At 42.9% G+C, this 18,311-nt stretch overlaps 1 protein-coding gene across 1 annotated transcript in view; it reads left to right on the forward strand.

The window, feature by feature from the left end:
* The first annotated feature begins 644 nt into the window (after positions 1-644).
* ENPP1 (ectonucleotide pyrophosphatase/phosphodiesterase 1) overlaps positions 645-18,311 on the forward strand; it is a 69,644-nt gene continuing 51,977 nt past the window's right edge. The window contains exons 1-2 of the mRNA XM_006127287.4: positions 645-1,132; positions 17,236-17,308. Of these exons, the coding sequence (XP_006127349.2) occupies positions 974-1,132; positions 17,236-17,308 (232 nt within the window). The 5' untranslated portion in view covers positions 645-973. The remainder of the gene's footprint in view (positions 1,133-17,235; positions 17,309-18,311) is intronic.

Below are 18,311 nucleotides of genomic sequence, written 5' to 3' on the forward strand. Positions count from 1 at the left end.
CTGGATCAAGGTCAGGGATAGGATGCTGTGGCTAGATTGGGGTTGGGCCCCATCGGGGCCTTGTTGTCCACCCTGCTGCAGTCAGACCCCAAGCCAGGCCACCACAGCAGGCTATTGTAGCAGTTACGGGGCCACTGGAGTTGGGCTGTCGGCTTTACCCCAGGAGCACAGGAGCTGGGGACAAACTGTGCCAATCAGATGGGGACTGGAGCCGAGCCACTGTGGCCAGATGGAGGCATCTGCTGCCACTAGCCGCTCTCACTGTGCGCTGGTCCCCTAGAGTGTGCCCTCATCCAGCCCATTATAGGAGCAGAATGCCACAGCCAACTCTTGCCACACTGCAGCTGGTTCTTCACTGGGGTACCCCTTACTTTCACCTCTGGTTAAAGGCGAAAGAGACAAAACAAGACCAACCTGACGAGTAATTACACCTCTAACATTTTGAATACATTTCTCATTTTAATTAAAGTTTCATGTATTTTGGGAAGGACAAGGGAGCCATATTTGGTTCCCTACTGAGCCATATGTGGCTCTCGAGCTATAGGTTGCTGACCCCTGGTGTCCAGAGCTCCAGGCTGCGGGGGAAGCCGGAAGGGCTCGGGGTGGGGAGGAGGGAGAGCTTCTCTTGCCGCAAAGAAACCCTGCCTGGCTCTCCCGAGTAACAGCCTCCAGCCACCCTCCGCCTTCTCCCCGCGTCTCTTTGGAGCCTCCTTATCTCACCCCTGCAGGCGCGGCGGGGGAGTCTGTGCAGAGGAGAGCAGGAAAGGGGGCAGCGTCCAGAGACGCGAGGAGAAGCGCTGTCGGATCACAACACGCCCCCAGGCAGAGGAGCCGCCCTGGCGTCTCCCCGGGCCCAGGCAGCAGCGGGAGCTGGCTCCCGGCCTGGAGGGAGGGAGGGAGGGAGGGAGGCGGGGCCGGAGCGGCTCTGTCGCCCTATTAATAGCAGCGGCCGGGCCGCAACGCAGCGGGAACGATGGAGGGAGATGGAAACCTGCTCGGGAAGCGCAGCCACGGCGTGGAGCAGCAGGCGGCGGTGCCCATGATCCCAGCCATGGAGCTGGCCCAGGAGCCGGAGAAAGCAGCGCCCAGAGGCGGCGGCAAGGATACGAACACCTACAAAGTGCTCTCCCTGGTAAGAGGCGAGCGAGGGCAGCAGCGGGTCCCCCTCAGGGACAGGCGCCTCCGGCTCCAGCTGCCCCGCAGAGCGGCCATGCAGAGCCACAGGCGGGACATCGGTTCCCGGCTCACCTGCAGCTTCCCGGGGGCGCCTTCCTGTGCTCCCCTGCGCATGGAGCAGCACAGCCAGGTGTAGCGGTTACACGTGCACTGCTGGGGAGAGCTGCTATGCTGCCGGGGAATAAACAGGACTGTTGCTGAGCAGCTTCTGCTCCTCGGGCTTCGGCTCCGCGCTGGTATCTCCTCGAGAGGGCGTGTGGGGAGCTAGACTCGCACGATAACATTATATTAACAAACATAGGGAGGTGGCGCCTTAATGTGCATGGCTGAGATAGCAAGGGCGGAGCAGGTAGATTGACCCAGGCCTCAAAGGTAATTGAACTCGGGATTAGTCCTTGGCACGAAAGCGGCCAGGTGCTGTAACGCCATGGAAAACCACACCCTCTGTCCGCCCGTGAGAGCCTGCTAGGTGGAAAGCAGCAGCGGGAGTCCTGAACTGGAGTTCTGACCCTTCTCCTTGCCTGGCTTCTTCCTTGCCTCTGTAACCACGCAGGAAATTGGCCTTTAGACAGTGGCTGTCTGAGAGGGTCTTCCTGTTCTGTAAACAGAGCTGCCAGCTCTTCAAGAACACTCTGAATGGTGGTGCTGAAAACAGTGGCATCGTGTCTCAGCAGCTCAGTGTCACACAGTTGTGTCTGAAAATATTTTATCTTCTGGTTTTTTTATAAGTAATATGCTATTTGAAAGAGACGGGGGGGGGGGGGGGGGAAGAGAAGGAATTATTTTTCCTCTATATAATTTATTTTGTGCATTGATTAGCACTCATTTTCACTGTTTCTGCTGTTGGTTTTTCCTGTTGTGGGTAAGTGGCACTGGAACAGGGAAGAGGAAAATAGATGACCATGTGATTGGAAAATTTGTAGTGGTTCAGAAAGACAGGTGAAGTACCAGAAACTACTTTCTATTAATCTTGAGGTTATGGTCATTAGAAATGTATGGTCTTCTTTGAAACCATTTTCAGCCCTGATTCAGGGAGGACCTATTGCTGCTGACTGTAATTGTTGGTCTGATTAGTTTCCTAGTATAGCTGCGCTCTCATGTTCTCTTTTTTGCCAGCTGTGCAATAAAAATAATAACTTTCACATCTCACAAGGAAGATATGAGGTTAAAATAATTCGTGTATAAAAAAGCTGTGTTATCTCGGGAGGAGGACACTATAGAAATACAAAATACTACTTTTTCTTGTATTTCCTAAGCAGTAATTTTAAGGATGCATTGTAATGCCTATGGCTTTGAGGTACCTTTTCAAACATGTATATAGACTTGCATCCTGTTTGATAATTAGTACTGATATACAAACACTACTTACCTTTTAAACTGTGTATCACCTCCCAATTGCCTTTAAATATCTTTAGCTGTTAGTTTTACATTGATCATATTTACACCTGTCTGGCATATGAACTAGGGATGTAAAATTTCATTTAATTGGTTAACTGGTTAAATATGATGTTTAACTGGTTAACCAATTAAAGGAGGGATGTGTGGGGTGGGCAGGCTGGAGCAGTTCCCCATCTCCCTTGCAGGCAGGGGCTGTGGATAGTGGCTGTTTTGCAGTGAGCTGCTCCTGCCTCTATCAGTTAACTGGAATGATAAGCATAACTCATTAAGGGTGATGCTTACCTGTTAACCTTTCACATCCTTAGTGTGAACTGAGCATAATCACTTGAGTCTAACTATTACGTGCTAAATTCACCCAAATCTGTGGCAGTTTTTTCAGGTGCAGAACTTACTGGCAGCCACACTATGAAAAGTCTTCAGTGTGGCTGTGAGACGAGGTAGGAGGGAGAGAAGGTGTGGTGTTGGAAGGTGGTCAAAGCCATACTGTGGGGTTGGCTATGGAAGGTCAGTACAGCCCCCAAATTGTTTGGTTCTTGCTGGAAGGGCTGGTGGTGAAAACTTGGCTACATTTTAAGGCATGTGATTCAAAGCAGGTGCTACATCCCACATGCATATCCTAACCACCAGCCTGTCACGCATCTTTGGGTATCTGGGTGTCTTCTCATTTCAGATGATCTCAGTCAGTGGCTAGCTGAGCTTGGTGCATGGATGAGCAGTGACTAGCTGAGGCTCAATCCTGAGAAGAGGAAGTGGTAATGGTGCTTTGAGGGAAACAGACAGAAGCGAAGGCAGAGATAACATCCTCTTTGATGGCGGAAATTCATCTACCATTAGTGAGCAGGGCTGGAAACTTAGTGGTGATTCTAGACCACTAGCTGTTGTTCAACAATCATACTGCTGCAATAACTCAGCTTTTTTGCCACCTATGCCTTGAAAGGCAGCTGCAGCCTTTCTTTTAGGATGCAGACCTTGCCATTGTTACCTCAAAATTAAATCCTTGCTCTATGCTCTGCATGAACCAATACCTTAAAACCATTTGATGATTGACACTAATACAGACAGACTGCAGTGGCATGCTTACTAAGGGTGTCTTCCTAGGAGCATGACATCAGCTCTCCAAAAGCTTTTCTCCAGTACAGCTGAGATTGATACTGCTGTGATTGATGTACCAGAATGAGATGAGTAAGGAGAGCTAATGGAAGAGTTTGTCCCATTGGCCAGTGCAGTGTGGATCCCCATCATAAATAGATTGTTATATCGATTTGTGAGGTTAATAACGCAACTCAAAGTGTGTCGCTTAGATTGACTTCAACCCATAGTATAGACCTACCCCAAGATATTTTCTAGTTTCCTGTTGGTTTCTGGATTTACGGGGTTGGTTATGAACTATAAAACTCTGAGGGGGTCTAAAACCAGCCACTAGGATTCCCTCTCTTCCTGTAGCAGTACGGTACAGGAAAGCATAGATCTAAAGAAAGGTCCTTTGCCTTCCACAGAGCACCTGAGATTGGGTAGAACTTTGGTTTGATTCTCTTCTAGTTCTGTGAGGAAGCAACACTGACTTTGCTGTTGTGTGAGCATTCTTTCTGGAGTTGCAAAGTCCAAACTCATGGATTTTCCAATATTGCACCTAAAACTGACCCACACAATGTGTCTTGGTTCTTAATAGTTTTGATATAAGAAAAAACATTATTGTGAGTAGTTACAAGTTTGAGTCAAAAGCCCACTGAAATCATTGAGAATACTGCCATTGATTTCAGTGGGCTTTACATGATGCCCATGTGTTATAATTGTCAGTTGTGCTGAAGTGGTTCTGATTAAGATTCAACAAAAGCAACCCAAAGTCTGGGTGATACAATGTCTGCCAATGGCCTCCTGCATGATCTAAGCAATGGAAAACCTACTTTATGTGAAGAGATACAGAACTTGGTTGGTTAGCCTAACCAAAAGAAGGCTGAGGGGAGATAAGACAGACCTATATAAATTCATCAGACTGATAAATGCGAGGTAGGGAGAGGAATTATTGAAGTTAAATACCAATATGGACATAAGAACAAATGGCTATAAACTGATCATCAACAAGTTTAGGCACAATTAGATGAAGGTTTCTAACCAACAGAGGAGTGAAGTGCTGGAAAAGCCTTCCAAGGGGTGCAGTGTGGGGGGCAAAAAGCCAAACTGGCTTCAACACTGAGCTTGGTAAGTTTATAGAGCTGATGGTATGATGGAACTGATGATGATAGGTGGTCCACCAGTAACTGCTAGTAGAAAAACCTCCAACTTCTGAATTTTGGATACTAGATGGGGAGAACTCAGAGTTACCATAGAGAATTCTTTCCCAGATGTCTGGCTTGTGGGTCTTGTCCACATGTTCATGGTCTAGCAGCTCATCACTATATTTGGATTCAGGAAGGAATCTTTCCCCTGTGGCTTTGTCACTTTCCTCTACAGCAGCAGTTCCCAGCCTTTTCCAGATGGGGACCCATTTTGACAATTCAGGAAGACTTGACCCAAGACATTTCAAAAATGGGGGGGAGGGAGGGGAACAGCCACCTGGGGAGACACTTGGTGACCCTTTTGAAACGTAATGGTGACCCATAGGTTGGGAAACCCTGCTCTACAGCATGAATCATAAACTAGTGTTAGTGGTGAATTCTCTGTAACTTGAAGATTTTAAACCATAATTTGAGGACTTTATTAACTCATCCAGAGGTTAGGGGTCTGTTACAGCAGTGAGTGAGGATCTGTGGCCTGAAATTTGTAGGATGTTGAACTAGATCATCATAACTATCCCTTCTGGCTTTAAAGTCTGAGCGAATCCTGTGAATCTTCACTTCCCCTCTGAGAAGCTGTTTCCATTCCTGTTTTTTAACTACGTTTTTTAGGACAGACACTTATACTGTGTGTCTGTACAGTGTCAGGGACAATGGGTCCTTGGTTTCTGGTGGGACCTCCCGGCGCTAGTTCAATACAATGCATAATAATAATAGTAATGCAGTTGATCTCCACAAAACTTCTAAAGGATGCCCTGAAAAGTAATAAGTAGGCAAACCAGAGGATTAAAATAGCGAATGTCGGGGTACCAAGGGATATTTAAAGTTGCTATTTCAGACTATTCATTAAACCCCCATGATACGCTGAATTTTGAACTACTATGTTCTCTTATTGCTGAGGGGGTGTATCTTAGTTTAAAATATTACTGATCTTCCTGAAATCATCTTTTATTTTGCAAGTGAGTTGAATAGCAGTATGTGGGAACAAGGACATGTAATACTTTTTTGCCTTTTGTTTTTGCAACTTACAACTTTTCTGCTTCAACAATGATTTCACATTTGAGTTTTAAAGATGTTAATTTTTAATGTAAAAAAAAAAAAAAGGACTAGTTTGAAACTGAGTGGGTCCTCAAATTCTTTTTTTTTTTTTTTTTTTTTTTACTATATTCCCCCAACATATCTACATACAATGTTACCCACTCTTTTAAAGCAAGGAAATCTTAACTTTTAGGAGTTTAAGAACACAGTCATTTTTTACTTGGTTTTTCTGGTAATCTCACTTTCCAATTGTGGCTTTGAATGTAACACAGCCTATAACATTTGTTTTAGCTTCTCTTTATCTCTACTTATAAAAATCACACGTGTGTACAATTTTTGTACTCTTTGATTAGATGTATGAGGTGGGACTGGAGTTGGTGTTGGAGAACAAGTTTTAAAAAAGGAATAATCTTTTCTCCTTCAGAGCAGGGAAAATCTAAAAAAGCTAATTGTTCCTCTGAGTTATGATCCTGTTTCTGCTGCATATTTATTTATTAAGTCTTTACTTGCTCAAATAAAATCGTCCCACATACAGATTATAGACCAAATGATGATAGAGTTGAAAAGTTATTTAAAGTAACACTGATCAGAGCTAACACTTGGTTTATATTCAGTAAGTTGATTGGTTCATTGGATGGGCATTAGTCTGGGTTCAGTTTCCTAGTCTGTCACAGCCTTCATATATGAATGAGAACAAGTTAGTCACTCAGGGCACGTCTACACTATGAAATTAGATCAAATTTATTGATGTTGACATTTAACATCCAATTTTATACAGTTGAAGGTGCATGCCCTCGTGCACTTTTGTAGGTGGAGTACATCCCTGCTACTATGGCTACCATACACAGCAGTGCCCTGAGGGTAGCCATCCCACAGTTCCTGCTGCACATTTGAATTCTGGGTTAGGTGGCTAATGCCTGATCGCACAGAAACATTGTTATAGGTCGTGACTTCTGGAAAATATGCAGGACATAGCAGATGGCTTTGCCGCAGTGGGGTTCCCTAACTGTGGTGGGGCAATAGATGGAACACATGTCCCTATCTTGACACAAGACCACTTTGCCAAAGAGTACATAAACCACAAGGGCTTCTTCTCAGTTGTGCTGCAACCACTGGTGGATCACAAAGGCCATTTCATGGACATCAGTGTAGGATGGTTGGGAAAGGTGCACAATGTGCACAAATTTAGGAACTATGGTCTCTTCAGAAAGCTGAAGGAGGGAACTTTGTTCCTAGGCTGGAAAATTACCATTTTTGACACAAATGCCAAAAGCTGTCTTGGAAGATCCAGTTTACTTCTTGCTCCCATGACTCATGAAGACATACACCGGCAGGTTGGACAATAGTAAGGAGCAGTTCAATGACAGGATGAGCAAGTGCAGAATGGTGATAGAAAGTGCTTTGGGACATTTAAAGGGGATCTACTGCAGATTACTGATTGTTAGGCCTCAAGAAAGCTGTATTCCCATTGTTGTTCCTGCTTGCTATGTGCTGAATAATATCTGTGAAATTACAGAGGAAAAGTTTCTGGCGGGGTGGTGGACTGATGAAGGTCACTTAGTGGCCAGTCATGAGCAGCCAGATGCCAGAGCAATAAGAAGAGCACATTGTAGCATACTGTGCATCAGAGCGCTTTGAAATCCAGTTTCATGAATGACCAGAAACTTGCGTGACAGTTGTGTGTTACTCATTACTATACTTGTTCCCTGCTGCATCTGTATTGCCCTGTAAACCATCCCTCCCCTAGCACAATGAATAAAGATCTTATTGTTCTGATATCACACGCATCACTGAATAGAAAAGGAAACCTAGATATAGTAAGGATCTGATGACACACTGGGTGGGGGGAGCCTAAAGCCACATGGTGTATTACAGTTGCTTTGTGTAGCAATGAAAGCTGTGGGAATGACAGCCTCTGCTCCATAAGCCATGTCCTGGAGTCGAATGAAAGGCTTCTCCTCCCCCACTCCTGTAGTCTAGGACATCTGAGTGAGGAGGATATGAAATTTGAGGTGGACAGGTGGTGTATCAGTGGGTGCAGGGTGCTCTGGGCTGCTTTCCCTGCACCTCTTACCAGATGCCACATAAGGTCTGTTTGCTCACCCATGAGCCTTAACATCTCATCCTGCATCTTAAGCTCATGTACGCTGCATGCTTTCCTGTCCTGCTAACTGTATATGACCTCTAACAGGGTGCACCCTCATGAACTGAGTTGTGTGCAGATTTGGGCAGATTGCATCAGGTCTTTAAACACATCAGTGCATGTACTTTTTTGCCTTCTAATCTGTGAAAGCCTTATTGCTGGAGCAGGGGCAGATACCACAGACAAGTCTCCAGCTGCACTGGGAAAAAATAACAAGGGCAGACTTCACAGAAAATAGATCGTTTAAAACAGATGGTTAACTCTTTTTACAGTGAATGAAATAATTTATAGCACAAAGCACATGTATTTTGTGCTATAATGTTGAATTTTGCATTTAAAATTGAGCACTTACAAGTAAGGTATAACTCGCAGCAGAACTCTGTTGGCAGGCATGGTAAGCTACACGTGAGGAGTGGGTCTCTTGCTTCTGCTTTGAGAATATGTGGGAAAGAGGATTTACCAGCTACTTCTCTCCCTTCCCATGTCAAACCTGCCCACCCCCCTCCCAGGTTGAGGTAGGGTGCCTGGATGTGCACAAGTAGCATGGGCGCACTCCTCTCACATGGCATGGCTCTTCTCTGGGATAATCCCATCAAGCCAGAGCAAACAGGGCAGCAAACCTGGGATCATAATTTATGGGGATCAGCAAGCAGAGGCAGATTGCGTCAGTGCTATCAATTACAAAACTTCCCTCAGGTCAACATGCGTGATATCTGTCTTCTCTGAATCAGAGAAAAGCATCAATGCCAGTGTAGACTCTCTCTTGCGCAAGAAAGCTCCGATGGCCATTTTAGCCATCGGGCTTTCTTGCACAAGAAATTAACTTGGCTGTCTACACTGGCTCTCTTGCGCAAGAATACTTGTGCGAGAGGGCTTATCCCTGAGCAGGAGCGTTGGAGTATTTGTGCAAGAACCACTGATTTTTACAGTACAAAGTCAGGGTCAGTGTTCTTGCAACTGCTTTTGCAAGGGTTTTTTGTGCAAAAAGGAAATGTCCACACTGTTTGTTTTTGCACAAAAACCCCATGGCAAAAATGGATCCACAGAAAATATGCAAATGAGGCTGACCAAACAGGAAATTTCAGAAGTTCCCAGGGCATCCCCTGTGTTATGTTTGTGGGAGAAGCTTTCTTGCTGTCATAGTGCTGCACACACTACCACATAGGTGAGCAAAGTATATGTGCCTCACATGAGTGGATTTTTTTCATACCCCTGAGTGACCCAAGTTTTGCTGACACAAATGATGGTATTGTAGATATGGCCTTACTCAGAGAATTTAAATAGTATTTTCATGTCTGTTTACAACACATCACACCCTTAATTGCTCACTTCACACCTTTTGCATATAGGGTTGTTTCTTCTAACCCCCAATTGCCCACTTCATTTCAAATGATCTCCTCCAATTTGTGTTTTCCCCTTCTGCTCAACTTGTTAGCTCAGACACTCAGATTCTTTCCCTAGACCTGAATAAGAGCTCTGTATCTCAAAAGCTTATACTTTCCATCAATAGAAGCTGGTCCAAGAAAGATATTACCTTACCTATTTTTGCTTCTCTCAAAGAATTTATATGGTTAGCCAATAACTCAAGTGGTACAACAGTGCTCTATGGTAAAACAGTCTTCTCTACATTAGCCATTTTTTCCTCTAAAATTTCCCACTATTTCTAATACCAGTGGAGCTCCACCGACAGTAATAATGATAGAGGTTTTAGGGTGGACAAAACATGGGAGGCTTTATCACTGTCATTTAGGCAACTGGTGTATGAAAACACATTTCTACAGCTAATCACTGCTACAGTTATTTCAAATATTTGCTACACATAGTGAGTTTACTTTTCATGCTGTGTGACGGGTCATCTAATGCTATTGCCTCTGTTTCCTAAATGAGTTATTCAAATAAAACAGCAGTTTCTAAGATTGCTACATGAGTTTCCAGCGGAAAAAGATAAATATATACAGTATTTACATTAGTATTTGTGAAATTTTGTCTGGCAGCTCATCTGAATGTTCAGAGTGAATAAAAGGGATTGGAAATCCCATTGAATTTTTCATGCTTTATTTGAAGTAATGTTCACAAATATTATGTGCCTAGACACTCACTGATGGATCTAAAAGTGATGATACTATTGCAGAGCAATTTGAAAAACCAACTGGAGAGAGAAACTGCAGAAAACTTGGTTTCACTGACAACTTTGACACCTGTAATCAAGGTTTGAACAAAGCTGACCTGGGTGGGCTGCTACATTCCACTTCCTGTTGACAAGAAAAGCTAAGCACTAGGTACTTATAGCCCACTCTCTATTAGCCTCATTTAGCACAGACACTCTAATTGACAATATTTTTTTCCTTCTCTTTCCCTTTCCTTTCCCATCAGTTCTTTTTCTATTTATTTGTGACCTGGATCCCTTACTCGATTCATCTGAAGAGGGTTGTGTGCACAAAAGCTCATGATACCATCTGCATTTTGTGTTCAACACTAAGGTGCTGCAGAACTATTCATTATTTGTTTTTGTTTTTTTCAGTTGCAGACTAACATGGTTACCCCTCTGAAGCTTTCAAAATATTACTTTGTAATGTTCACCCAATCGATTTGTAATCATAAAAATAATGCTTACATGCTCAGAATATTAACTACACTAACTTGGGACTGAGCTGGTAACTTACTTCACAATACATAGGTAGGAAAGCCTCTTTAAAGATATGGAGAAAAATCCTAGCCCCATCAGAGTTAATTCCACAACCCCTATTTACCTCAATAGGTAATTTCTAGGGGCAAGTCACAGTAAGAAGGTTTGAAAAACCTGGAAAAAACTTTGAGCTTGCTCCCACAACTAGATTGTCATTCTCTAAATAGTAAAGCTTGTTTATAATGGCTGACAATGACTTCAGCTACTTGTAAGGATTCTTGCCTCCCAAATGACTATGGGTAGAAATAGCGCGTAATAAGTCTTGGAATGGTTAGTTTAGATTAGTGGTGTAAAATCCTATTTAATTGGTTAACCAATGGAACACATTGTTTAACTGGCTAACTAATTAAAGGGGATGGGGGTTGCTCCAGCTGAGCTGGAGCAGCCCCTGCCTGCGGCTCACCTGCCGCAGCCAGGGACTGCACTGGCCGGGACATCAGAACAGCCCCTGCCTGTGGTGGGCCAGGGCACCCAGGCTCACCATAGACAGAGGCAGCACTGGAGCACCCCTATCCAGGGGAGCTGCTCTAGCCTCACCAGTTTAATCTTAACTGGTTAAACCTTCACATCAATAGTTTAGATGCCAATACTAGTCTTGGAAATAGTCAGTTTAGATTTTAAGACTAGTCCTTCTCCATGTTGCTTTGTGATGCTGAACTAATAGCTAGTTATCTGTTCAAATAAACCCCCTCTTTCAGCTCAAAGGAGGTTGTGGACATGTAAGCTTCTGGCTGTACTAGATGTTTTTGCACATTGCCATCAGGGTAACCCAGCCACCTCAAATGCATCGCTTTAGGGTAATTAGCATCACCAAAAGCACAGCTCTCACACCTCAGATTGGAAGAGCTCTCTTGTGGTCAGAAAGAAAGTGTGTTGACTTTAACACCTGACCTCTGACCTCACATTCTCTCCATCCCCAAGATGATATAAGTACACAATTAATATGGGCCAACAGTGTGAAAAACATTTAGAAACCTGAAATACATATAAAATATTGCATTTACATCACTTTGATACATTCTTCTAAAGAAGAGATAGGTAATAAGCAGCCAGTGAGCCAGACACAGTTTGTCAGGGGCTAACCCTGTCTGGCGCATAGGCCAATTATTGCTCACCCTGATCTAAAGACTGAGGCTATGTCTAGACTCCCAGAGGTATCCCAGAAAAACTCCGCCACATCCAGGAAACACATCTGCTTTTCTGTGTGGTGTATGTGGTGTGTGGTTTGGTTGTTTTTTTTGGTGGGAGGAGGAAGACAGGGCTTCCAATAAAGCCCCGTAGTTTAGACATAGCCTTAGTGTCTAGTGAACTACCAAACTCCGACACGTAATGGGACTGCCCCTACCTATACATCTCTGTGACTTGGGTGGCTTTTTTTTAACCTAACTTCAGTACACTTGGTGGGTATGCTGAAGATGTTGCCAAAGGAGAATACAGAACTATCAAGTATGCCCAGAGAGGCATAAGGATCTTGTGCAAAAGGTTTATTTTGCGCAAAACGGAAGCGGCTGGGCGGCTTCTTTTTGCGCAAAAAGCATCAGCAGAAAATATGCTCATGACATTGTGACTCATGCTAACCATTAGCATACACTCTGCCACAAAAAGCTTGTAGTGTAGACATAGCCTGAATGAATAGGGAAACAAGGGAAGGAATTGTGGCTGGCAGGAAGCAAGCAATGGTGAGAAACTTCACTGGAGTTCACCCGGTAGGACATTGTCTGGAATCAGGACTTGCCGCTGAAACTACAGCCAGCCAGCTGACCTAAATTGACCACTATGATCTATCAGACTCTCTCAAAGGCACCACCAGTTCTGTTCTTAAGCCCAGCAGTAGCCCAGGTTAGTGGGTATTCAACATTTACACCTATACCTGCAATCACTTCTTTGCCTTGTTCCTAGCCATGCTTCTGCCTCACCCCAGTACTCTCCAGCTCTTCTTGTTTTCCAACTTTGGCTCCAACATTCAGCTCTGACTGCTGGTTTCTGACTCCAGCTTTCACCATTAGGCATGACCACCCACAACTTGGCCCATGATAATGGTACTCTGGTTTAGTATGGCTAGGCTCCTGGGAATTCCAGGGTATCAGATCTGCAATATTCACGTTATTCCTATCTTAGTCCTCATTTCTGTTGCTTTTAGGTCAGTTCAGCATGATCAGGTCCATAGTGAGTGACCTAAGAAACTGATGCCTAGCCAGGGTGTGGTTATACTATCTATCAAATTCAAAATAAGGATATTTCCAAATGTCTTCAGGATTACAGCTTTTGCAACTATCCACCCATCCGTTGACAACATCCATCATTGTTTATAGGCCAAGGCTTTTTCCTATGTCCTCCCACATAAAGGAAGCAGTGAGGAGACAGAGATTCATCCTTAGAGGAGGACATCGTTTTGTTCCAAGACAAACACGCTCAAAGACCTCTTTAAAAACATCCTACTTTTCTTGCTGCCTCTGTTTTGTTTTTGTTTTGACAACTTTCCTTAAATACTGTTTATCCTAGAAATGCAGTCTGACTTTTTGGCTAAATGATATCTGAAAGTTACAGGGAATGACAAGGTCAAGGGACATTTCTGTAGATGTTAAGTTTTTTTTGTTTGTTTGGGGGTTTGTTTTTTAACTTCTACTTCTGGACAAGATTCATATGATGAAATAAAAACTTTATATTTTTGGCATGTTGAGCGCTCATGAGAGGTGCTAATCTGTGAGCTCTGTTCACTGTTTATCCAGAGATCAGGCATAGGGCAGCAGTAGTGTCCTGGCAGTGAGCCTTAATGCTTATCTGGAGGTAGCATCTTGATGAATAAAAGCATTGTTCAGGCCTTGCCTGTTCAGTCCTTGGCGCCTCTGCTCAGATCTCCCTAATGATGGCAGTTTTGTGGATATCATGAGACCTTTTCCTTAGGCTATGCAGTGGGGACTAAAACTCAGCGATATGAGGTGCACAGAATAGCAATTGTAAATGTTGTAGAAATGGGGGCCTGCTCCAAACCCCACTGAAGTCAATGGAAAGGCTCCTATTGACTATAGTGGGTGCTAGGTACCCTTAATTCAGAGCCACATAAGTTGCTAAATATTAGGAGGTAACAATTTTCTTTTGCTGTGTTGGAGTTAACTGTCATTTTGTGGGTGAATTGTCCCATTATGAAGCTACTGAGACATCCAGGCCTCTTCAGCGAGCCTTACTTTTAAGCTAAGGAAAGCAAATGCAATAGTCTTAAGATTCTATAATAGAATTGATTGTTATACAACATCACAGGCCTGAAAAAAGTACTTTTTATGGTAGTGTGACTTAAAAAGATGTCTAATTTAAAAATTTCAGTAAATAAATATCCAAGGAGAATACAAATTTGCAGGTGCTTGGTTAAAAATCAGCGTAGCTCACCAGATAAGGATCTGGCCTGTTTTTTTCCATGCTGTGTATTAACAGTGATTTTCTGGCTTGTCTTAAACAGTAATGTTTTAGTAATGTGTTTTGTGGTTTGTGGGTGCTGTGAAGCTGCCTAAATGTGGCATGCATGAGGACCTCAGAACATGAATCAGTGCAATTCAACAGTAACATTACTATTTGAGTTAGACTTCCTGACCACAAGGAAGGATTCATTTACTCTGATGACCAGAATCCTATTCTGGGTCATGCATGTTAAGATGAGTTGTGTATATATATTTATTTGGAGTAGAAGACAAGGCAGTTAGCTGCCAAAATCACTGGTGATATGGCATTTGTGCCTAGTCTAGGTTTTATTTAAACTTCTTCAGATTGTTTTTCAAAAAACGTAATATTAGTACTACCAGCTCTAAAGTGGTAGTACTGTATTTACATTTGATTTTTTTGGTATGGCTTGGGTATCACAGTCATTGATTCTTTCTAAATGTTTCTTTTAAATTAATATGAGCTGGTATTGTTGAAGTGTCAATAGTCAGTGGCTGTGTAAACCTGATGTACTGTACAGCATCCATGTATTTTTTTTACATATAATTTCTTAATAGATTGGATATTGAAATTCAGAGGGTTTTTTTTTTTTTCAATTTCTGAATTTTTGTAAAGAGAAATCATGCCTCCCCAATCTACTAGAATTCTTTGAGGGGTCAACAAGCATGTGGACAAGGATATAGTGTACACAGATTTTCAGAAAGCCTCTGATAACGTTCCTCACCAAAGGCTCTTACGCAAGCTAAGCTATCATGGGATAAGAGGGAAGGTCCTTTCATGAATCAGAAATTGGTTGAAGGAGAGGAAACAAAGGGTAAGAATTAAGGATCAGTTTTCAGAATGGAGAGGAGGTAAATATTGGTGTCCTCCAAGGGTCATATTGGGCCCAGGACTGTTCAGCATATCTACTATATATTTTACAGAGTGTGTGTGTGTGTGTGTGTGTGTGTCCGTCCATCTGCAAGTCCGTTTGTTCAAGAACTCCTCCTACATGGTAAGAGCTAGGACCATCAAATTTGGTATGCAACTTCCTCTTCTCATAACTTAAAGCAAGGTCAGTGTTTGGTTGTGCCAGCACAATAGGATGTGCCTGGAATGTGATTGGCTTTGCATCAAATGTAAAGAGAGGAGTTTGAGAGCAGGGACTGAAGATCAAAGATGAGAAGCACAGCCAAAAATTCATAATATTACCTGTAATGTATTCAGCTTATCTATTCCTATTATAAAGAAATGTAGGCACTTCCTCTATGTATATCAAAAGCGGCGAGGAGTCCTGTGGCACCTTATAGACTAACTGAAGTGTTGGAGCATAAGCTTTCGTGGACAAAGACCCACTTCATCAGATGCAAGTAGTGGGAAATTTCCAGAGGCAGGTATAAATATGCAGGCCAGAATCAGGCTGGAGATGACAAGGTGGATCCAATCAGGGAGGATGAGGCCTACTTCTAGTAGCTGATCTGGAGGTGTGAATTCCAAGAGAGGAGAAGCTGCTTTTGTAGTTAGCTAGCCATTCACAGTCTTTGTTTAATCCAGAGTTGATTGTGTCAAACTTGAAGATGAACTGTAGCTCAGCAGTTTCTCTTTGAAGTCTGGTCCTGAAGTTTTTTTGCTGCAGGATGGCTACCTTTAGATCTGCAATTGTGTGTCCAGGGAGATTGAAGTGTTCCCCTACAGGTTTTTGTATGTTGCCATTCCTAATATCTGATTTGTGTCCATTGATTCTTTTACGTAGGGACTGTCCAGTTTGGCCGATTGTATATAGCAGTGGGGCATTGTTGGCACATGATGGCATATATTACGTTAGTAGATGTACATGAGAATGAACCTGTGGACAGACAACCCGCCAACCTGAAGCGTATTCTCACCAGCAGCTCTACACTGCACCATAATAACTCTAACTCAGGAACCAATCCATGCAACAAACCTCAGTGCCAACTCTGCCCACATATATACACCAGCAACAGCATCACAGGACCTAACTAGATCAGCCATACTGCCACTGGTTCATTCTCCTGCACTGTGTGCTCAAAAAAGAAGGAGCCCCAGTCACAGGTTGTGCTTAAACATGAGAGCCAATTTCATCCAGAAACCTGGATCTCATTTTGCATTTCTAATCTGTTGACTTTAAACAAGGAAATGTTAAAACCTGTGATTAAGGCATTCCAATACGTTATCTGGAATACCCTGGGAAACACATAAAAAGAATCAAATGGACTTTGCATATAAGCTGCCTTTGGATTCTGACCTGCTGCAATGTTTCCAGAAAGACTTGTGTGGAAGCCAGCAAATTCACTATCTGACACAACTCAGGACTTGTCAATCTCTTGTACTGTATATGATTCTTTGATCTTTCAGTAACTCTTGTCTTTTCTTAATACAGTTTCAGTTAGTTATTAAGGATTTGTGATATTTGGGTAAATCTTAAAACATATTGACTGGGGTAAGTGTCTGATCCTTTTGGGATTGGTAGAACCTCTCATGTGGTGAACTGTGTTTTCAGTAATTCTCATTATAAAATACCAATATTTCCAGATGGGAACTAAGGGGTGGAATGCCTAAGGGGCACTGTATTTTAGCTTCTTGATAACTATGTTTTGTACTAGTATGATGAATTTTATAGAAATCTAATTATAGAATAAACCGCCAGTTTTTGGAGTGCATCTGCCCTATTTCTTGGAATCTGCCCTGGATGTGCCATTGTCACTGTGGTCCATTCTTAGCACCAGTCACAGAAACATTAAAAGCCAACCTTTTCATTTTGGGGAAGGAAAAACATTGTAAGGATTTGACATAGGACAGTGCTAATATTTTTATTAGGAAGATAAAAGAAGGAAGGGGCCAGTCCTCTCATCTTGACTCATGTGAATGGTCTCATTGAAATCAGCAGAATTACTTGCACAAGTAAAGACTATTTGTGTGAGTAATGGCTATGCAATTGGTCCTCTAATTTTCACATTTATTAGCTTCTGCAGGCTAACATGCTTTCATATAGAAGGGGCAACTACATTTTCATTACCTAAAAGAGAGGTTTCAAAACTATCCTACAGTTACACTTAACTCTGTTTTTTATTTTCTTTACTATATTACAGGTACTTTCTGCCTGTGTGCTAACCATAATCCTAGGGTGTATATTTGGACTGAAGCCTAGCTGTTCAAGAGATGGTAATTAATGTGATTTCTTTTTTTAAAATTGATCACGAATTTTTTTATGACTTGCCTTACCTGAAGTAGTTTCAAATGCCAGCCTGTGAGTCAGAGGACTTTCCTGTGGGGATTTTCTATGGAATTCTCCTAATGTATTGGTGTTTTCCCTTCTCCTTCCTCCATTATAAGGTTTGGCTTTGATAGGGACTGGTAGGAGGTAATCTAGGCGCTGAAACAGATGAAACAACTTCACGAATGAAATGAATAAATGCTCCATGAAAGAAATCCAACAGGGAGTGAGTTGTAAAAAATTGTGTCCAGACTCAGAACACAGAAATACCTTTGAATATAAGGCCTTTGCAGGCTCAGCCAATAATCCCATAATAGTATTTACCCTGATAATACAATTACTGTTAAATCCCCCCCCCCCGGAATCTGTTTGGTATTGTTCCACCATTTTCCTTTGGCTTTGCAGAGACGACAGAATTTGTTCCTAACTGATTTAAACTGTGAGAGAGAGTTGAGGTGGACACTTGATTCAGTAGCTGACTTCCATTCTTTTCCTGTTTTCCTTTTTCTTAATAACTGTGAAATACTTATGTCAGACCTTTGTAGATACGAACATAAGAATGGCCATACTGGGTCAGACTAGTGGTCCATTCAGCCCAGTACCCTGTCTGCTGACAGTGGCCAATACCAGATGCCCCAGTGGGAGGGAATACAACAGGTAATCCTGACATGATGCCTCCCCTATCACCCACCTCCAGAGAAACAGAGGCTAGGGACACCATTCCTACCCATGCTGGCTAATAGCCATTGATGGACCTAACCTCCAAGAATCTATCTAGCTCTTTTTTGAACCCTGTTAAAGTCCTAGCCTTCACCACATTCTCTGGCAAGAAGTTCCAGAGATTGACTGAGCACTGAGTGAAGAAAAACTTCCTCTTGTTTGTTTTAAACCTGCTGCCTATTAATTTCATTTGGTGACCCCTAATTCTTATATTGCAGGAATAAGTAAATA

The sequence above is a fragment of the Pelodiscus sinensis genome, chromosome 3 (assembly GCF_049634645.1).
Source record: "Pelodiscus sinensis isolate JC-2024 chromosome 3, ASM4963464v1, whole genome shotgun sequence".
NCBI classification, from domain to species: domain Eukaryota; kingdom Metazoa; phylum Chordata; order Testudines; family Trionychidae; genus Pelodiscus; species Pelodiscus sinensis.